Raw genomic sequence first — 21,926 nt, 5'->3', positions numbered from 1 at the left:
CAGTGGGCGCTCCAAGGCTGGAGTTCCTGTTGGAATGTCTCACCTCTGGTTTTTTGTTCCGGGCTCCTTCTCGGTGGTTTCTGCTCCTAACTGGTTTTAGGGGTTTTTCAGCTTCCAGTCCCCATTTGGAGTGTAGTGAAAAGCGAGACTGGGCCTCCGGGGTCAGGTTCCCCAGTGGATGGATCGGGAGACGCGCATCTTTGCCGAGCGGTACTACCGGGGGCTCTGGGACCGAGTCCCTAGCGGCGGCGGTCCCACACCCAGCAGCGTGACCTTCATTCAGACGCCGGACGCCTTCTCCTATGCTGACTTCGTGAAGGGCTTCCTGCTGCCTAACCTGCCCTGCGTGTTTTCCAGCGCCTTCACCGAGGGCTGGGGCAGCAGGCGGCGCTGGGTGACTTCGGAGGGAAAGCCTGACTTCGAGTACCTGCTGCAGAAATATGGTAGGGCTCAAACGGGAGGCGTAGATCCTGGGATGGGAGGGCGGCCAGGGCTGCACAGACAGGTGGAATCTGTATAATTCACCCAGAGGGTAGCCGGAGCCCAAGAGGGTGACTACGCGTATGACTGTGCCATTTCTGTGCTGATTCTCTCGCTGCAGGAGACGCGGTTGTACCGGTTGCTAACTGTGGAGTGCAGGAATACAATTCAAACCCTAAGGAGCACATGCCCCTCCGTGACTATATCAGTTACTGGAAGGAGTACATCCAAGGAGACTACTCCTCTCCGCGGGGCTGCCTCTACCTCAAAGACTGGCATCTGTGCAGGTAATAAGACAGGCCGGCAGATGGCCCTTGGGCAGCTAGTGCAGGTAGAACACACCTACTGCACTCAGGGGGGCTAACTCTACAGCAGAGTTCTAATCTGTATCTCAGAGCTGGTGGGAGGATGGTTCCGTGGGGAGATCAACATAGTGGACCAGGTGGACTATAAAGTAGGTCTTTCCTGGATTTGTATTAGTACAGGCAGCCTGTTGTCTCCTTCCTCTTCTGTATAATGTTTGAGCAGGTACCGCTCAGATCCTCTGGGGCTGTCCTCTTTGTGACCCCACTGAGAACAGGCTTGTTCCTTCTACGATTGTTCTGGGGGTTCTTGCCATCCCCTGACCCATTCTAAGCTCTCTAAAGGGACAAATGACCTTTCCACAACCACTCTTGTCCCACTTTGGAAATCCCTTCCTCTTTAAAGAGATACACAGTACCCTCCCTGATCAGCTTCCACTTTTCTCACACAGAAACTTGTGACAGCTTTACTTAGGAGATTTTGACTTCGTGCTGGGGCAAGACTGCACTGCATTCAGTGGAAACTACTTCAAAATTTGAATTTTGGTGTTTTCCCAGGCTAGCCATATGTGGTCTGTTCTTCTCCCATCCTTCTCTCTCAATGATGGACAGTGTCAAGAAGCCATAACCCCCATCCAAACCCCTGGATCTACAGAAATGATCACACCTCTACAGTGTGCTCTGTTGCACTTAGGCACACTGCTGCTTTTTCTTTTTGGAACTGGGAATGCTAAGGTCTTGAGCATCTAAACACATGCTAGTAGTATGTTTTGAAATTTATGGTATTTTCAATTTGGACATGTTAGTTCATAAGCCCATCATAAACTGAGGAGCTTCCTAGATCTCAGGAGTTTTGGCTGCATCGAAGATCTGGCTCATATGATGTTTACTTTGGAAAGGATATTACCCTTTTCCATAGTGGCCCTAGGACTGTGTGTTTTCCTTTACCTGATGTGCCTTTCACGAGCACAGACCATTGTACTCAGACCCCACCCCACCCCCAGCAAAAAGCACAGTGTAATATTGAGGGAGCCAATGACCAGTTGAATTCCTGAATCATTTGAGTGTGAAGTAAGGCTCGGAACTGTAGAGTGGGATGGAATTCAGACCCCTGCAGTTCCCACAACTGACCAGATGCAAGAGAAACACCAGCCTCCAGCTACCCTGCCATGCTACTTCTTTGGACCTAGAGCAGGAGCTGGGTAAAGTGTGACCAGACATGGTCCCTGGATCTGGACATGACAGAAACAGCCTCACAGGCCTGTAGTACAACCACTTTAAGCTTAGCCCTGACTAGTTTACAAATAAATGACACTCAGACTATTTTTTTAAATTTAGCTTTGACAATTACTGGGGGTAACCCCTGTTCTACTTTTCTAACTGCTGCCCCGGCTACCTCCCTAGTGATGTTCCCCAGATACTTGCTGTTTTTCCTGGCCATGTGCTTATGGTCTACCTCTCGTGGCACCTTCTCCTCACCTCCCCGTTCTTTCCTTTTCTCTCATGCTCAACCAGGTAATTCAACTCCACCACCACCCCTCAACACCCCCAACCCTCATAGGTCTAGACCTTAGGGTACAGAATTTAGCATTACAATACATAGTAACAGACCACACCTCAACACAGGCCCTAACACTGTTGTGTGTAGTAGTTTGGAATTTTGGGTAAATTTTTTTTTTTTTTTTTGGTCTTTTTTGTTTGTGTGCCTTGCTGTTACTTTGGTATAAGTATTTTCCAAATATTACACTGCATATTTATGCTAGAAATTTGTTCATTTGAAATACAGTGTTTGACTGTACTTTAGGGCAGAAGGTGTGGCGTTGCACAATCTGGAGGCCACAGGGGAAGCCATACCTGAGAATTTAATAGATGAACAAGTTGCTACATGCGCAGAGGCAGGGGGATCCTGATGTTTGGGGACCTACAGATAATTTGTTACTACTAGGCTCTGGCCATCTCTGTCTCTTGTTGGGAGTTATAGGCACATGAATCTGGAAGTTTTTTCCAGTATCTCCTTTAAGGATGGTGTTAATATGATCCAGTGTTTGGGGACCCATTGATGGGTTTTGAGGCTCTCACACCTGTGGCTGCAGCCTGGAGTTGCCAGGTACCAATAGTTTCCATAGTGTTGGTGAAGAAAAGGAGGAGGCCTGTAGCTCATGACCTGAGACGATGCTCACCCATGTGTTCAGAGGCACAGTGACCACTGCCTAAGTGGGGTGGTTAAGCTGGGGTGCCCCCAGAGTCATCTTCAGCATTCTGAACTGAGCAATTTGAGGTTCAGCTCAGGTCCTCAGGATCTGTAGCTATCAAGAAGCCCACTAGGACTGCGTGATCTTAGGTGGCCCTGTTTGATGGGGGTGGCCCTACTCGGGTCTGGCACAGAGTGGATCACTGCTATAGCTCCTGTGCTTTCCTCAGAGACTCCTTGGTGGGTGACTTGGAAGGTGTATTCACGCTGCCTGTGTACTTCTCGTCAGACTGGCTGAATGAGTTCTGGGACGTCCTCAACGTGGATGACTACCGTTTTGTCTATGCAGGCCCCAGGGGCACCTGGTAATGACAGAAGGGATGTGGGTAGCTGGTGAAGATGAGATGGGAGGTGTGACTATCTGGGGTATCTGCCTAGAGGCCTATCAAAAAAATAAATAAGTAAACAGGCTCCCTGCAGGACGCCACAAGACTCAAACCAAAGCCCTTGCTGTAGGTCTCCCTTCCATGCAGACATCTTCCGCTCCTTCAGCTGGTCAGTCAATATCTGTGGGAAGAAGAAATGGTTGTTCTTCCCGCCAGGGCAGGAGGAAGCCCTTCGGGACTGCCATGGTAGCCTGCCCTATGATGTGACTTCCACGGAGCTCCTGGACACCCACCTGTATCCCAGGATCCAGCACAACAGCCTTCCCATTGAAGTCATACAGGAGCCTGGTGAGATGGTGTTTGTGCCCAGCGGGTGGCATCATCAAGTGTACAACCTGGTAAGACTGTGCACATGACCGTGCTTCTGCCAGGCTCCCTACCTCTCCATCCTCTCCCTTCCCACTCCAGCTGCCCCTGTAGAAAGAGGGCAGTATTATTCCTCTGTGAAGGCTGGATATAGGGCAGGGAAGTTACAAATGAGACTACTGAGAACTTATCCCCTTGCCCTACGTTAACGTGGTTCCTGCCATGGCCTATGAAGTTCTAGCCTTCATCCCAATGTGTTAGCCCATCATAAGATGGGATCCACATTTCCTGGCTACAGTAGCGTAGAGTCTGCTTTCTACCTTTGCCCACTATTCTTGTTTCATTGCTGTGATAAAATACTCTAATGAAAAGCAGCTTATGGGAGAAAAGGGTTTATTCCAGGTTACAGTTTATCATTGTGAGGAAGTCAAGGCAGGAACTTCAAATGACTAGTCATATCATATCCCCAGTCAAGATTAGAGGAATAAATGCATAAAGATTTACTTTTTTTTTTTTTTTTTTTTTTTTGGTTTTTCGAGACAGGGTTTCTCTGTGTAGCCCTGGCTAAAGATTTACTTTCTTACTGCTCCGCTCAGGTCCTCTGCTCTAACCCAGTTTAGGACCCTCTGCCTAGGGAATGGTGCTACACACAATGAGGTGGGTCTTCCCACATCAGTTAAGACAGTCTCCCCACAGACATGCCCACGGGCCAATCCAATGTAAACAGTTGCTCATTGAGATTATCTTCTCAGGTGATTCTAGATTGTGCCAAGTTGACAGCTGAAACTATTACACCCACCCAAAGCACTAAGCCTGGTGGGTGTGGGATGGGACTTGATTTGCTCACCCAAGGTGAGGCCTACTGATGCCTCATGGATCAGTTTGTCTTCTGCCCTCCAGGACGATACCATCTCTATCAATCACAACTGGATCAATGGCTGCAACCTGGCAAACATGTGGCACTTCCTGCAGCAAGAGCTCCAGGCCGTGCAGCATGAGATTGGAGAATGGAAGGACTCCATGCCTGACTGGCACCACCACTGCCAGGTGGGAAGCAACCGGCTCATGTTGAGTCAGATCCTGCTGGCGACCATCCTGGCTCTGAACCTTTGTCTCTGGTCCCATCTTAGCCCCTGACCCCTGGGTGTGTGGGAGGGGTCTTTGCACACCAGAGCAGTCTGAATCTGGATGTGACCCCAGGGGCTTATTTTCCCTTTCCTATTGGCCCAGGTCATCATGAAGTCCTGCACAGGGATCAATTTTGAAGAATTTTACCATTTCCTCAAGGTCATCGCTGAGAAGAGGCTCCTTGTCCTGAGGCAAGGACTGAAGGGGGATTCAGGGGACAGCCAGAGCCTAGGGCTGGGCCTACAGCAGGCTGCATTTGATATTGGCCGCCTGGCAGACGTGCTGGCCTCTGTGGTCGCGAATCCTGACTTTCAGAGAGTGGACACCAGCGCATTCTCACCACAGCCAGAGGAGCTGCTTCAGCAGCTGGAGGACACCATGGCTGCCACCAAGTCCCTTTAGCATGCTGCAGATCACTATGCAGGGAGAATTCTGCAGAGCAGCCACTTGCCTCAGGGCCCTTCTGGAAATGCAGGCTACTTTTCCTTGAGGCCTAGGATGTGCCCCAAGCCTGTGCCAGTGCAGTTCTTGCAGGGTGGGCCTTGAGGAAAGTCCAGCCAAAATGGGAATTTAACTCCTGGAGGCTAGAGATATGTTCACCTCTCTGGCCTCTAACAAGCCTGACAAGAATGTGACTTGAGTAGTGATCATGAAATCAGGTTTCCTTGGAGCCCCCCAGCCTCTTCTAGTTACCCTAGGATTCCTGGGTGATGGACATCCAATCTGCCTACCTTGGAGGTGTCCCTATGTAACCTGGGACATAGACATAGATATGCATGCATGCATGTAGTTGCCCTCCAAACCTCTTTATCCTCTAGTTCTGTCCTAGGAGCTCCAGGCTCCAACTGAACTAGGAGGAACTAACCAAGGTATGATAAGCTATAGCGGGAGTTCTTAAGCTGGGTGTTGTTTGCCAGTGGCTTAGTGGCTGAAAAACCCAGGTACTGGCACATCTGAACCCTCAGAATGGAGATGATGGTACTATCCTGACTCTGATCCTTTGTCTCTGAATCCCATCTTAGCCCCTCCTGACCCCTGGGTGTGTGGGAGGGGTCTTTGCACACCAGAGCAGTCTGAATCTGGATGTGACCCCAGGGGCTTACTTTCCCTTTCCTATTGGCCCAGGTCATCATGAAGTCCTGTATGGGGATCAATTTTGAAGAATTTTACCATTTCCTCAAGGTCATTGCTGAGAAGAGGCTCCTAGGAAGCCTCATTCTAGGGAGCATCATTCTTCCACACACCAGTCCTTTAAGGCCTGGCCTCCTATGCTAGCTCATCTGCAGAAATATAGGGAACCCTGTAGAGGGGACAGATACACTCAGTCTCAGGCTGACCTGGATAGGTCAGTGCCTCCTCTGTTGGCTCTGCTCACTGCCCATGCATGTTCTCTGAGTCTAAGATGGAGACAAACCATTGCTTCATGGCCTGCATGAATCTACATGATACTTCTGGTGTCTGCATGCCACCATGTTCTCTGTGCTCTTTCTAGAAATAGGGGTTGTGACTGAGGGCAGAGGTGTGCAGCCTGTGTGAGAGCTAGCTGCTTACTCTGGACCCCAGCATAGACCACTGGGATGAGGCACATCTCTAAATAGTGCTGGACTTGTGGACATCTTTGCAGACAGAAACTGCCTAAACCTGCAGCCTTCTTGGGCTGAGCTGAGGCTTCATAGGGAGAAGGAAATTATAAGCAGAATTGGCCATAATCTTTGTAGGATTCCTGTACAGGACCAGCCAGTGACACATCCTATCATCCCTAAGAAACCCCTCTGGGTAAGGCCTGGGAACATTTTCAGAGGTGCCATGTGAGGCTTAGAGAGCTGCATTTTACAAGGCACAACTGGTGGCGTGCTGCAGAGTAGCTAATTCACCCTGTGAGCTGCAGGTCCTCTACTATCTAAGTGTAAGCATGTGGGCAGGGGCAGGGACACCTATCTTTCTGCCCTGCCTGCCACAAGGAGCAGCTTTCCTCTTGGTTGTGACTCCTGGGGAACTGCTGGAGATCACTGGCCAGAAGGATGGCACTTGGTGTTAGATGTAGAATCAGTGGAAAGAAAATTATTTACTAATACCTTCAAGCCCTTTGACCGCTAAATAATGGCACACCTCCTATTTCAGAGACTATGCCAGCATTGTCTCAGGGAGTCCTCAGACAAGGCCAAGTAAATAAGCTTGCCCAGGCTCTGCCTTTGAGCTGGCCAGGGGTATAGTATCTGGGGCCCTGATTCCTTTCCTACGTGGAGACACTTAAATTTCACTCAAGAGGTCCAGCAGCTCAATTTACCTCCCTTATTCTATCTAGACTGGCAGAATTAAGAAAAGTTAACATCCTAGGCCATGTGTGATAGATATTAACTATTCCCATGACCATCATAATTAGAATGATAATAGACTCCCAAGTTAGATTAACAAGCCGGGGGCAGGGGCATGATAAATGGCTCAGCAGGTAAAGGTACTTACTTGCTGTGCAAATCTATTGCCAGGTTTGAACCCTAGAATTCATGTCAAAGTGGAGGAGCCCCTTCCTGCTGCTTGAGTACATCATAGACTGCCCAAACTCTGCCACGGTTTGAAACTTGTGTAAGGATTTCTGCCCTGTCCAGGTGCTGGTTCTTGTAGCCCAAGATGGTATTTTGGGAGATCTTACATCCTCTCCTTATTTTGTTGCCCCAGCTGCCATGGGCACAGTCTTAGTTCACTGACATGTGTTCCCATTGTGACACTGCTGTTGAAAAGAGGCACCATCTTTTAAAAGAGGACTTGGATTAACAGTTAAGTATACTCCACCTAGTTATCCCAACATGTATAAAGCATTAACAAAAGGAAAGCATCCTGATCTGGGCCCACGGGGGGGGGGCCTCAGATCTTTGATCAGGGAGTCCTGTCCTCATCTTTCCCAGTGGGAGGATGAGACACACATGCCACTATGCCTGGCTAATGAAATATGCCTGCGATGAAACAACAAATAGCTGGATTACTCAAGTATAGATAAAGATTATGTGAGGGTAAAATAAAAAATCAAGAGCAACATTTAAAAAATACACCTTAGATTACTGAAAATGAAGAGACAATATGCAAACTATCTGTAAGACAGCTAAAACCTTAACTAGAGGGAAAATGATAAGCTGGCAGGACTTCAGAAAGAACAAGCGTCTTGGATCAGTAACACAAGAAATAGAACCTACATAGTAAAATGGAAATAGCACAAATCTTTGAAATAGAAGAATAGAAAATAGCAATGAACCCAAGAGCTGGCTTATAAAAGATCAATGACCTGGGCTGGAGAGATGGCTCAGCAGTTAAGAGCACTGACTACTTTTCCAGCGGTCCTGAGTTCAATTCCCAGCAACCACATGGTGGCTCAAAACCATCCGGAATGGAATCCAATGCCCTCTTCTAGTGTCTCTGAAGACAGCTACAGTGTACTCATATACATAAATCTTTTTTTAAAAAAAATCAATAACCTGTGCACACACACCTGTAATCCCAGCACATGGGAGGGCACAGAATACCAGAGCAACCCTAAAATCTGTAAAGCCTATCAAGAAAAAAGGTATGCATTTATTTTCATGAAAGTTACATGGTTTTAGCATCTTTGTAACAATCAGCTTAAAATAGTTCCAGTCCAGCCAGGGAAATCCCAAAAAACACCTGTCATGTGTGTGTGTATATATATATATATATATATATATATATATATATATATATATATATATATATATATAAATGTGTGTGTAATTTATATATATATATATATATATATATATATATATATATATATACACACACACACACATTTGTTTTTTCTCAGATCCACAGTGTTGTTTGAAGCCAGGTTCTGTCTTGTCAGCGGGAGCATGCAAGCTTAGACAATGACCAGTATGTGGCTGGAATTATGCAAGCCATCTCTGCACACAGGCTTTGCAAAGGGGAAGAATATGGAGCTGCATTCCAATCATACCTAGTGACTGACTCACCCATAGGTCCCCTTTGGTTATATATATGAAAAAAACATGTGTGTCTCATCCTCCCACTGGGAAAGATGAGGACAGGACTCCCTGATCAAAGATCTGAGGCCCCCTTTTTTCGTATATAAATTATATATATAACATATATAATATAAATAATTTCATATAATATATATATGTATATAAAATTATCCACATTCTCAGAGCACTGAAACCACCCAAATAGTGTCATTGTTGGGTGTCTATTGCTTCTCCACCCTATTTATTTCATTGAAATGGTCTATATAGTGAGTTACAGGACAGCCAGAACTATGCAGGGAGACCTGATCTCAAAGAACAAACAAGCAAACAAACCTAACTGCTTCTTGCCTGTGGGAAACCACCTAATTGGCAGATTCACACAGGATGTGAGGAATGGAGGAAAGAATGGGACAGAGGCAAAAAGTCCTGTCGTAGAAGGGCCTCAGCGAGTCTCCTCTTGCTGAGGAGACAGGCTAGGAAGCTTTCACTTCTTGTTTCTCAATACTGGAATTCACAAGGCATGGCAGTCGAGCAATGAGGCATCTTCTCTCAGATCCACAGTGTTGTTTGAAGCCAGGTTCTGTCTTGTCAGCGGGAGCATGCAAGCTTAGACAATGACCAGTATGTGGCTGGAATTATGCAAGCCATCTCTGCACACAGGCTTTGCAAAGGGGAAGAGTATGGAGCTGCATTCCAATCATACCTGGTGACTGACTCACCCATAGGTCCCACCTAGCTAACGTTCTTCACATGGGCACCATCTGCAAGTGCTTGTGTGGGAAATTCCCCAGTGGTGGCAGCCTTTCTATCAAATACCTCTGAGGAATTGTGATGGAGGAGACAACCAAGGCAGCCTGACAGGCAGCAGACACTGAGTTACCTTCCATACCCTGCTGCACCAGTCCCTGTCCCAGCACCTGCTCATCCACACACAGGATGTCTAATTGCCTCCCAAGTGTCCAACCATAGCTCCCAAGGAGAAGTCCCTGTACTCTCTGCAGCACAGCCAGAATTCCCATCACATAGCTGCAAGTTTGCAAATCTGCATGTTAGATTTATATACCTATACTATTCTTAAGGTGGATTCTTGTTTAGCTGGTGAAGAGAGAAAGCCATTGAGACATGGAGAAATAAATATGCGGGGTCTATGATCCCCACTGTACAGGCTGGTTTTGTGTGTCAACTGACACAAGCTGGAGTTATCACAGAGAAAGGAGCTTCAGTTGAGGAAATGCCTCCATGAGATCCAGTTGTGAGGCATTTTCTCAATTAGTGATCAAGGGGGGAGTGCCCATGGTGGGTGGTGCCATCCCTGGGCTACTAGTCTTGGGTTCTATAAGAAAGTAAACTGACCAAGGCAGGGGAAGCAAGCCAGTAACATCTCTCCATGGCTTCTGGGTCAATTCCTGATTCCTGATCTGCTGGAGTTCCAGTCCTGACTTCCTTTGGTGATAAACAGCAATGTGAAAGCTGAATAAACCCTTTCCTCCCCAACTTGTTTCTTGGTCACGATGTTTTGTGCAGGAATAGAAATCCAAAACTGCTACTTCATTATCAGGTTTGATACTGAAGATGTGGCCGGAGAATACAGCAGAACATAAAATGTATAAGCTACATAAATTATATAATTATATAGATTAGGCCGGGTGGTGGTGGCGCACTTGGGAGGCAGAGGCAGGCGGATTTCTGAGTTCGAGGCCAGCCTGGTCTACAGTGAGCTCCAGGACAGCCAGGGCTACACAGAGAAACCCTGTCTCGAAAAACAAAAAAAAAAATTATATATATATATATATATATATATATATATATATATATATATGTATATAAAAAAGAAAGCAGTGATAGAAACAAATGGGCAATGGGTGGGGGGTTGGTAATCAGGGAAAGCCCACCCCAATTGAAACTGAATCAAACCCACAAGAAGAGCACACTGTACAAATAACATACAGACTCCAATATGCTAGTTAGTGAGACCATTGAGCCTCTTGACTTTTCTACCCATCTATGGCTCACCTCCCTTCTTGGAAGTATTCTTCCATATTAAACTGTCTCTGTTTGTAACCCTACCCATGTGTCAGTGTTCAATTCCTTGTAGGGTGCCTTCTAGACTCTAATCTTTGCCTACAACTGAGCATAGCCTGTGTGCTTTCATCTTTGCTTCAGAAGTAGTATGCATGAGTATCCTAATAGTTCAAAGCACAAGGGTTCATAAAAGTAGTTGTGCAATTATGTAGTTAACACAGGCATCTGAATGTGTTCATGGGCATCACAGGCTGGTGCAATTATAGGTGTTTTGGCAGCATCTACCATTACTTGTTCTACAGGATACTGGGAACTATCCATGGCCTCACCCCAGGACAAGCATACATGATGCCATAGCCATGACTCTTCACAGCCATGAGAAGACCTTCCCTGGGACTCAAGAATGTAGGTGCACGAGATTGTAGTAACAGTGGCTAAAGTTTTGATGTCACAGGATGCATGGAACTCTCACCAGGTCCTGTGAGATGAGGTCCTGGTGTGTGACATGGGTAATCCCAGAATCTAAGTTTTGAAACACAAACAGTACCTTCCTTAAATAAGAGCTGAAGTAGGTATCAGGGCATATAGCATTCTTAACCACTTGCTGTGACCACTAGATGAGATCTTCTTGAAGCCTCATGGCATAAGCCCAAGTAGTGCCGGGGCTTTTTTTTTTTTTTTTTTTTTTTTTTTTCAGAATCTCTGAAGTCTTTGTCTCTGAAAATCTTCCCTAAGAATTATGGAACATTTAAAGGTAACATTTGGATTCACGGTCCTGGTGTCCAATCTCTTGCCGTTGTAAACTGAGAGACCTTATATCATTTGAGTAAAGATGGCACCAGGCCTTGTAACTTTGGCATGTACAACCTACAGGATGTGAAAACGATGTCTACAGATCATTTACTGATAGCTTTCTGGAAACCTGCTCTAAAGTTTGACAGCCACATTCCCAGAGCTGCAGAACAGGACCTTTCCTACTCAGGGACAAGAATGGGTGATACTGAAGATTCTTTTTGTTTTGTTTTGTTTTGTTTTCAAGACAGGGTTTCTCTGTGTAGTCCTGGCTATCCTGGAACTCACTCTGTAGACCAGGCTGACCTCGAACTCAGAAATCCGACTGCCTCTGCCTCCCAAGTGCTGGGATTAAAGGCGTGCACCACCACTGCCCGGCGATACTGAAGATTCTGTAGAGTTGTTTCCTTTGGCTGGTTTTGTTTGCTTTCTTCCTTCCTCCCTCCCCCCTTCTCTTCCCTCCTTTCCTGTCTCTATCTCCCTATTTTGGAGATTAGAGGTATATTAGCACATTCAGTTGATGCTGAGGATTTTGATACTAGCTGAAGTCCCAAGCCCATGGGTTGGTAAGGAAACAACACTGTTTTCTACCTGGTGAAAATAGTTCATACTGAATATGGGGATCCTGATAGCCATGCTCCTGGAGCAAGAAACAGCTACAGACAGGGACTGGGGTGGGTAACTGAAATATTTTATTCTATACACTGATAAGACTTCAATAGCATAGCCATGTAGTATAATACTATAGTAAAATAGTGGTTACATTTAATTACATACCATATAAACTAGTTATATAATATATACTACTCATATACAAACTATACTGTATCCTACAGATACACATATATACATGCATACACTGTATGTACTAAATAATATTATATTATATATTATACCAAGATACATAAATCTCTTTGAGTACAGTTGTAAAATGTCTCAACAAAATACTACAAAATTGTATCTAATATAAAAAGACACAATCCATGCTTTAACCCAGAAAAGCAATGTTTTCACATTGTAGAGTCAATGTAATGCACGGCCATCTCCAGTGTATCTGTACCTTTCAATAAGAAATGAACTCAGTAGACTTTCTGTACCCAATGGTCTTTTTCTAGACGAGTTCTATCATGTCTTTGAATGAAAGTAGAAAAGCTGAAGATCTTCTGACATTTCTTACTCAGACTTTTCTACAGAGTTCTTCTATGCTTCTCAGAAAGAAGTGTAAAAATTGAAGCCTACCCATATTACTTAGGTCTACAGGCTTTTTTCCCTCTGAGTCCTTTTTATGCCTTTGAAGAACACTGAAAATTTGAATGCTTCCGCCCAACCCCTGTTCCTATTCATAGTGTTTTAGCTAACAGGTGTTCTTTCACATAATCTATGAGAACTGTGGTGTCTGAAGCCTTCCCTTTTTTCTCACAAACATGGGCTTCTTATTGTTCAGTCTGAACCTTTTTGTGTCCTTTATAAAAAATAAGAAAACTCTGGGTTTTTTTCATATTCTTTACAGTCACTCTGGTGATTTGTTGTCCAAGGAGTATTTAGTTTCTTTGAGGACAAGTGGAAAATGTGATATTTACCATATTTATTTGTACTCAAAGGACGTGTCTCCAGTACAATTTTTTTTCATGTTTACGAGGCAATTGTAGTAAGTGGTTCTCCAGTGCTTTCATTAATAGGGGTACTCTCCAACATGAATTCTTTAATGGTTGTGAGGCTACCTGGAACGAGTGAAGGATTTACCACACTGTCTGCACTCACACTGTGTCTCTCCTGCATGAGTTTATTTGATGTTCTAAGTATGCTGGGACTGTGAAAGGTTGTTTCACATACCTCACATTTAAATGTCCATTTCCAGTGTGCTTTATCATTTTTGTTAAAAAACAAAAACAAACAAAAACCTGTAGAAAAACTAAGGATTTGCTAGAATTTACATTCATAAGACTGTTATGAATAACTTCTAGGACTGTTAGTAATCAATTCTAACTGGAAGTAAAGGCTTTCCCACTGTATTCATAGGATTTCTCCCCAGTATGAGTCTGCTCATGATTCCTGATGGAAGTGGAGCAACTGAACGCTCTAGCACCTTGTTCACATTTATAGGGCTTTTCTCCAGTGTGAACTCTTCCGTGTATTTGAAGAGAACTGGAAGCACTGAAGCACTTACCACACTGTTTGCACGGATAGGATTTTTCCCCAGCATGAGCTCGTTCATGTTTTCGAATGTAACTGAGACAGCTGGAAGCTTTACCACATTGTTTACAGGCGTAGGGCTTTTCCCCATTATGACTTCTTGCATGATTTTGAAGTGAGGTGGAGGAACTAAACCATCTATTGCACTGTTTACATTCATGGGACTTCTCTCCAGCATGAGATGTTTGATGTCTTCTAAATACACTGGAAAAGGGAAACACTTCTTCACATACATTGCATTTAAAAGGCCCATTTCCAGTGTGCTTTATCATGTGTGTTCGAACACTTGTGAGAGAAAAGAAGGCCTTACCGCACTGTTTGCATTCATAGGGTTTCTCCCCAGTATGAGTCCGTTCATGCTTTCGAAAGGAACTGGAACAACTAAAGGCTTTCCCACACTGTTTACATTCATAGGGCTTCTCTCCAGTGTGAGTTCTCTCATGTTTTCGAAGGGAACTTGAACAACTGAATGTTTTGCCACACTGTTTACATTCATAGGGCTTCTCTCCAGTGTGGCTTCTTTCATGAATTTGAAGATAACTGGGACAGTTGAAGGCTTTCCCACATTGTTTACATTCATAAGGCTTCTCCCCAGTATGAGTTCTTTCATGTTTTCGGATGGAACCAGAACAATTAAAGGCTTTCCCACATTGTTTACATACGTAGGGCCTCTCTCCAGTGTGAGTTCTCTCATGTTTTCGAAAGGAGCTGGAATGACTGAAAGCTTTTCCACACTGTTTACATTCATAGGGCTTCTCTCCTGTATGAGTTCTTAAATGGATTCTGAATTCACTGGGGAAATGAAAGGCTTTCCCACATAGCATACACTTATAAGGCTTACTTCCAGTGTCGGTTATCATATGTCTTTGAATACTCATAAGAGAAATGAAAGAGTTCCTATACTGTGTAAATTTATATGGCTTCTCAGAATATTCTTCACCTTCATATATGTTGTATCGAGAGTTGACTATGATGTGCCTATTAAAGAATAAACAACATAGGAAGATTTTTACAGACAAGTCACATTTCACATAGTTTTCCTATACTTAAGCATGTTTCTTTTTCAGATTAAGATTTGTAATCTCACTAAAAGTTCACCCACATTGATTTTATGATCTTTACTTTTATAGAATCTACCATATGATTTCTGTACAAAAGACAAGCACATATCGAAAGTTGGTTTACTGCTGAATTTCTATTCATTAATGTCTTGGACTTACATTATAACCAATTTCAGAGAAAGTCCAAGTGTCTTGGCACATCTTAATTATTAGAAAGTAAATGGAATCATCTTTCTGAAACATGGCTTCCCCAAATCTATTATCAAAAAAGTGGCATTAACATAGTTTCTTAGTACTGTATGAAAATCAACTACCTTAAAAACAAAACACTGTTAAACTGGAGGTGGGGACAGATCAGCTAGAAACCAATGTTTACAGTTGTGCTTATCTGTGTGGTTTGTTTACCAAAGTTCACAGACATGCTAAGCTCCCCTCAAGGAATATCATCCCTTTTATGAATTCAGATTACCTTAGATTTGTCTCGGGATTTTTGTCCTCATCTCCAGTGTTCTGGTCTTCCCACCCTTTCTCTAAAATATAGACCAAGGAAAAGCACTATTAATGATGAACTTCAAAAAATTAATAGCAGCTCTGAGATTCACCATATACTAAAAATCATGCCCATTTATTCATAAAAGTAGTTCTTTTCCACCATTAAAACTGATTAAAAAGCCGGGTAGTGGTGACGCATGCCTTTAATCCCAGCACTTGGGAGGCAGAGGCAGATGGATTTCTGAGTTCGAGGCCAGCCTGGTCTACAGAGTGAGTTCCGGGACAGCCAGGCTTACACAGAGAAATCCTGTCTTGAAAAACAAAACAAAACAAAAAAACCTGATTAAAAAAAATTCCAGGGTATTTTCGGGCTTGAGAGATGTCTCAGCAGTTAAGACCACTGACTGTTCTTCCATAGGACCTGGGTTCAATTCAGCTCACAACTGTCTGTAACTCCAAGATTAGACGCCCTTACACAGACATATATGCAGGCAAAATACAAATGCACATGCAATTAAAGTATATTAAAAAAAAAAAAAGAAAAAGAAAAAAAATGTTATCATTCTTACCTATAGAAGTCAGGTTCCTAACGACTTCCTCCATCACATCTCTGTAGAGATTCTTCTGGGAGGGATCCAGCAAAGCCCACTCTTCCTGGGTGAAGTTTATAGCCACATCGTCAAAGGCCACTGAGTTCTAAAATATTCCACAATGTGTATTAGAGACTGGGTAAGACATACCACTAGGAATCTATATGAGTAAATGTTCATGTGATTTTCTGATTTCCAAATATTTATTCCATCATTTGGTCATCTAAAAGTTCACTTTCTATGTATTCAGTTGTCCACATGCAGCTGTGTTAATAGTATCATTGAACTGAGGCACTCAGGAAAGCAAAAGCAGAGTAAAAACACCCTCCTCACTGGTAAACCCAGGGAGTAAGATGTGCTTCTCTAGTTTACCACAGTACAGTACATCTCCACTCCATGTTACTATCCAAATCCTACTGTCTGCTCCTCAAAGTGATATTAATACTTGTACTTGTCCTATGGGTTAGAAGGAAATACTCACAAAGTTGGACCTTTACTGGTGGATCAGCAACCTCAAGAGTTAGGAGGGATTCCAAAAATCCAAGTTTTAGAGTGACTAAGAACAATTAGAGTCGTGGATGAGTAACTTATAGGAATTCAAAACCAGTGCAAAGTTTCACATGGAAGTATAAGACACTCAGAAAACTACAAGATTCCAGAAAGAGCAGCCAGACTAGTGCTTCCTAATGCCAGAACCTGCTTCTTACTGTAACAGCCATGGAAGTAACACAGTAAAGCAATGATACAAACAGCATCAGTACATGAACATCCACAGAGTCCAGGGAACATGAGGTCAGGAAAGTGGCTTTGGGCTGTTCCAAACACATGTCCCTCCACAGAAAAAGCAAAACTGTCAAAAACAACTTTGCTATAAATTTCAATATTTAAAAATTTTATATCAGCCATGTGAATGTAAACATATAAAAAAATCTGAAAAGGCCTTGTGAGGCTTCCCCGTATCCTTGTTTTAATCTGCATTTGACATGCTGTGATGGTTTGTATATGCTCGGCCCAGGGAGCAGCACTGTTGGGAGGTGTAGCTTTGTTAGAGTAGGTGTGTCACTGTAAGGGTGGGCTTTAATACCCTTGTCCTAGGCTGTCTGGGAACCAGTCTTTCACTAGCAGCCTTCGGATGAAGATGTAGAACTCTCAGCTCTGCCTGCACCATGCCTACCTGGATGCTGCCATGTTCCCACCTTGATGAAAATGGACTGAACCTCTGAACCTGTAAGCCAGCCCCAATGAAATGTTGTCCTTTATAAGATTTGCCTTAGTCATGGTGTCTGTTCACAGCAGTAAAACCCTACCTAAGACACATGCTAACAGTCTTAAAGCCAGCAGCCTAAGTTTCCAGCTCAGGAACAGAGTAGATCTCACTGTGTATCAAGTAAACAAAACCAAAGTGCTCCTTAAACCCACAATGTGTACATACCACCAAAACTCTGGAAGAAAATGTTGCAGTCAATTTTTCTTTTAAAAATTAAAGTATTCGGGTGTGAGAGATGCCTCAGCAGTTAAGAGTACTGACTGCTTGCTCTTCCAAAGGTCCTGAGTTCAATTCACCAGCAACCAAAGGTGGCTTACACCTTTGTGTAATGGGATCTGATGCTCTCTTCTGGTGGGTCTAAATGTATTGACAGTGTACTAACATACATAAAATAAATAAATCTTAAAAAAAAATTAAAGCATTCAAAAGTACCCAAATATAATGTGAAACTGAGAAAGCTCCATGCATCCCAAGAAACTCTAAGGACAAAACCCAACCTGATTATGTATTAAAGGAATACTTAATCTCATTCCCTTGAAAGAGGGGAGCATTTGCTATGTCTTCTAATTTTTCTGTTTTAGTTTATGAAATTTACAGAAATATGTCAAAACTGGTTCAATAAATAATAATGAACAATACAACAAACTGAGTATACATAAGCAATACAGTCTGCAAAAACTATTTTGGAAATAGGGGTTGGAGATATTTCAGCAGTTAAAAAGTGCTTGTTACTCTCCAGAGGACCCAGGTTCAATTCCTAGTACCCACAAGGCAGCTAACAAACCACCTATAGTCCAGCTCTAGGATTTCTAATGTCCTCTTTCAGCTTTCAAGGCCATTTCATGCAGGTACACAACCTTTTTTAGGAGTGGGGGAGTGGTGGCTGAGCATGGTGGCACATACCTTTAATCCCAGGATTCAAACTCACACAAATAAATAATAAAAATAAATCAAATGGAAATAATGAACTATAGCAAAAACTAGCTATTTGCAAAAAAAAAAAAAAAAAAAAAAAAAAGCTATTTGCTAATGATTATAATTGACAAATCTATACTTAGGTTTAAAAAGGAGAAGACAAAAGAATTACTTAGAAGATCATTTTAAATCCTATCTTACGGACATTCAGGTCTGTTTTTTGAGATAAAAGTTTTATATATATTAACCTGGCAGCACATATTTCTAATCCCAGTACTCTCAAGGCTAAGATACGAGGTTCTGAACTGGATGCCCACCTGGTCCACATAGCAAGTTCTAGGCCAGTCAATGTTACATAACAAGGCCCTGTCTCAACAACAACAAAGCCAAGTTATTAATTTACAAGTTCATCTATCATACTTTGGGGAAATGTATTCATTTTCGAAAACAACAATAGCAAACTAATGTTTTCTCAATATTTGAGTCTAGGCCCATATGACACCCCCAATAAAAAAAATCTCAGAAATGTTTCTGTGTATACTAGAGAAAGCCAAGAGTTAAACAAAAAAATCAGAGGAAATGAGACTCTACTTTTTTGTTGAAATCTACTTCTTGCTAGCTTCAAGAATATTTCACCTTGCTGCGCAGTACAGCTTTAATCCCAACACTCAGAAGGCAGAAGCAGGTGGATCTCTGAGTTCCAAGCCAGCCTGGTCTACAGAGTGAGTTCCAGGACAGCCAGGGTTACATAGAGAAACCCTGTTGAAAAAGAACATCTACCTTATTCAGCTCTGAGTACATTTCATACTTATTGAAAAGCTTAGATTCAAGTAAATGAACAATGATTTCAAGACGATGAATATAGAAAAGAGGCAGTCCTGAAGAACAGACAGACCTGTCAGGATCAAGTGCCAAGTAAGACTGTTCTCTCACCCTAGTGCTGCTGAAAAACTCAACAGCCACACCTCCTCAGGAGACACAGTACTGACTCAAACAGTCTCAGCTTTCTGTCCCACTGCACTCTGGTGGTTTTCTTTCTAATCCTTTGGGAAAAGTTTTCTCCACTAACAACTGAGAGACTCAAGATGGTGAAAAATACTGCTCTGAGGCCCTCATTCACCAGCACCTAACTAAACAATGTTTTCTAGGGGCGGAGCTAAGCGTAGGGGGAGATAATGTCCCTAAAACTTAACTGTTGAGCTGGAGAGATGGCTCAGCGGTTAAAAGCACTGTCTGCTCTTCCAGAGGTCCTGAGTTCAATTCCCAACACCCACATTATGTCTTAACACATCTATAATAAGATCTGGTGCCCTCTTCTCGCCTGCAGGCGTACATGCAGACAGAACAATGTATACATAATAAATAAATCCTTTAAAAAAATATTGAGATGAGGACTATTCCAGGAGATTCCTCCAGCTCCAGGGTCTCCAGCTGCTCCTCGAAGAGGTTTCACCCCAGACCTCAGACTGGTGTCTAAGTGGTCAACCTCGGAGGCTGGAGAGATGGCTCAGCCGTTAAGAGCACTGACTGCTCTTCCAGAGGTCCTGAGTTCAATCCCCAGCAACCACATGGTGGCTCACAACCATCTGTAATGGGATCAAATGCCTTCTTCTGTTGTGTATGAAGACAGCAACACTGTACTCATAAAAATAAATAAATCTTAAAAAAAAAAAAAGTCAACCTTATCAGCATCTGGCAGTTCTGAAACCTGAGACCATTATCTTTATCTTTATAAAGATAAAGACCATTATCTTTATCTTTATAAAGACCCTTTATCTGTCACTCTTCCACTGTGCCCGCACTGACGAAATCTCCACTCTCGGCTTTTCCCTACTAACCAACCATCGGTCTAACTCGGTGTCCTGAGACTAGCTTGGGGGTCAGTCCTAAAGACTAGAATTTGGGGGATTCACTGTGAACACTCGGGGCAGTCAGGCGGAGAGAAAATAGACTGAGACTCCACTTTCCAAGCCTCAGGAAAGCTCAGCCATGGCTGACGGGCGGGAACCCACAACCAGAACATAACAGGAAATGAAAAAAAATATTGTATCTATTTCTATTTATTTAGCAACAAAAATAAACAGTAATGGTTGTCACTCTTTAAACCTTTTACACTAGAAGTTGACGTTTGGGAATACTGGGAGTGAAACTACTTTGGAGGGCTGCAGAGATGGCTCAGTGGTTAAGAGCATTTGCTCTCCTTACAGAAAACTGGATTGAGTTCAGTTTCTAATAGCCACTTTGGGGCAGCTCATAACTGCCCATACCTTTAGCTCTGGGGAACCTGACGCCCTCTTCTGACTTCCTCAGACACCCATACACTCGTGTGTGTATCCACATACATCCACAAATAAAAGCGGGATGAAAGCCTGGCATCTCGACCTTCACTCTGCCAACCTCCTTTATTTTGGTTCAACCAAAATAAAGCATATGCTTAATATGCTCAAGTGGTGTTTGTCTAAGCCACTTCATCTTTCAAGGCTGAGGGCACAGAGATAAGTTATGGTCCTTAACCTGCAGTCACCCAGGATTCACTGAAGAACAGCCCTTCAGAGAAGCAGAAGCTATCTCCTGAGAACCACTACCTAGTCCCCTCCAGGGCTTAAATGAGCGGAGACAATGATGGGCGGGGCCCACTTTGCATGAGGCTGCTGCTGTTCAAGCTTGTTTCTGGTCTGGCCTTCCTCTATTTAAGCCTAAAGCTCCTGTCCAAAGATTGATTGGGGTATGAGTGTCACTAGACCCTTTATCTGTCACTCTTCCACTGTGCCCGCACTGACGAAATCTCCACTCTCGGCTTTTCCCTACTAACCAACCATCGGTCTAACTCGGTGTCCTGAGACTAGCTTGGGGGTCAGTCCTAAAGACTAGAATTTGGGGGATTCACTGTGAACACTCGGGGCAGTCAGGCGGAGAGAAAATAGACTGAGACTCCACTTTCCAAGCCTCAGGAAAGCTCAGCCATGGCTGACGGGCGGGAACCCACAACCAGATGCCAGTGCCCCGAGTCCTAATGTGGGTCGGCCATGACGCCCCAAGTCCTGAGGTGAGTCGGCCAGGACGCCGCGGGGGCAGATGGGAAGCGAGGGGACCCAGACCACGAGGACCACGGACAGCAGCGGGATCCGGCCGCAGACTCCAGCTACGGAGGCCTTCCCTGCGGCTGGTCCTGGTTGGATGTAGCCAGCGTCGGCCGGAACGCTCACCATTTCCGAATTTCTGCCGTCCCGCGTCGTCTGCACCTCATAGGGACACTAGCTACAGCAGAGCCACCTTACACAACTGTAAGCCAGAGACACAACCTGAAGAAACGGAACCTGAGCAAGAACTAAACAGTGAAAAGACCCAAAACACCGCGAGAGTAAAGCAACCTGCCCCGCCCCTCTGCTCCAGCTGCGGTCTGGTTGGACAGTTCCATTCTGATAGACAGGGGGTTGGACACGCCCCTAATCCTTGAGTAACTAGGGATGCAAGCCAACTCCTGACTGAGAGATACTTTAGGGACAAGATTTCTCTGCACTCTAAGAAGACATATCCATGGGACAATATCATATATATGTATATGTGTATGTGTGTATCTGTATGTGTATGTATATATGACAATATCATTCACAACTGGAAATATCTAACATGACAATTATTTTAAATTTTTATTGTGAATACGTTGAAACAGGGAGAGTCTCGTGTAGCTTGTCTCAAATACAGTTCAGGCCAACTTTGAACCCCTGATCTGCTTGCCTGGATCTTTT

The 21,926-nt window shown here is 43.9% G+C and overlaps 2 protein-coding genes across 4 annotated transcripts; one reads left to right on the top strand and one right to left on the bottom strand.

Moving 5' to 3' along the window:
- The first annotated feature begins 4 nt into the window (after positions 1-4).
- Jmjd4 (jumonji domain containing 4) lies at positions 5-6,316 on the top strand. 2 transcript variants are annotated; one of them, XM_076937694.1, is made up of 6 exons: positions 5-443; positions 602-767; positions 3,204-3,338; positions 3,526-3,757; positions 4,626-4,772; positions 4,956-6,316. In XM_076937694.1, the coding sequence occupies exons 1-6, from the start codon at positions 179-181 to the stop codon at positions 5,253-5,255; spliced, it is 1,245 nt and encodes a 414-aa protein (XP_076793809.1). In that variant the 5' UTR covers positions 5-178; the 3' UTR covers positions 5,256-6,316. The 2 variants fall into 2 exon arrangements, with proteins under 2 accessions (XP_076793809.1, XP_034362239.1); XM_034506348.2 differs by having other exon boundaries at positions 3,490-3,757.
- Positions 6,317-12,329: 6,013 nt separating this feature from the next.
- Positions 12,330-21,574, bottom strand: LOC117710439 (uncharacterized). Of its 2 annotated transcripts, XM_034505219.2 has the most exons (5): positions 21,384-21,559; positions 15,975-16,101; positions 15,383-15,443; positions 14,163-14,830; positions 12,330-14,056 (listed from the first exon to the last, which is right to left on the bottom strand). In XM_034505219.2, exons 1-5 carry the CDS (start codon positions 21,384-21,386, stop codon positions 13,629-13,631), a joined length of 1,287 nt encoding a protein of 428 aa, XP_034361110.1. In that variant the 5' UTR covers positions 21,387-21,559; the 3' UTR covers positions 12,330-13,628. The 2 variants fall into 2 exon arrangements, with proteins under 2 accessions (XP_034361110.1, XP_034361109.1); XM_034505218.3 differs by having other exon boundaries at positions 12,330-14,830; positions 21,384-21,574.
- Between the last annotated feature and the right edge of the window lie 352 nt (positions 21,575-21,926).

This window comes from Arvicanthis niloticus, chromosome 6 (assembly GCF_011762505.2).
Source record: "Arvicanthis niloticus isolate mArvNil1 chromosome 6, mArvNil1.pat.X, whole genome shotgun sequence".
NCBI classification, from domain to species: Eukaryota; Metazoa; Chordata; class Mammalia; order Rodentia; family Muridae; genus Arvicanthis; species Arvicanthis niloticus.
This window is presented reverse-complemented; position numbering and strand designations above follow the sequence as displayed.

What these genes read in the sequence shown, in the direction of transcription:
- Jmjd4 (XM_034506348.2), top strand. Translation starts at nt 179, where the DNA reads ATGGATCGGGAGACGCGCATCTTTGCCGAGCGGTACTACCGGGGGCTC. An exon ending in ATCATCAAGTGTACAACCTG is followed by an intron (nt 3,758 to 4,625) that starts GTAAGACTGTGC and finishes TCTGCCCTCCAG; the next exon opens with GACGATACCATCTCTATCAA. An exon ending in ACTGGCACCACCACTGCCAG is followed by an intron (nt 4,773 to 4,955) that starts GTGGGAAGCAAC and finishes CTATTGGCCCAG; the next exon opens with GTCATCATGAAGTCCTGCAC.
- LOC117710439 (XM_034505218.3), bottom strand. An exon ending in TAGGAACCTGACTTCTATAG is followed by an intron (nt 15,444 to 15,974) that starts GTAAGAATGATA and finishes TCTATATTTTAG; the next exon opens with AGAAAGGGTGGGAAGACCAG. An exon ending in AATCCCGAGACAAATCTAAG is followed by an intron (nt 14,831 to 15,382) that starts GTAATCTGAATT and finishes ATTCTTTAATAG; the next exon opens with GCACATCATAGTCAACTCTC.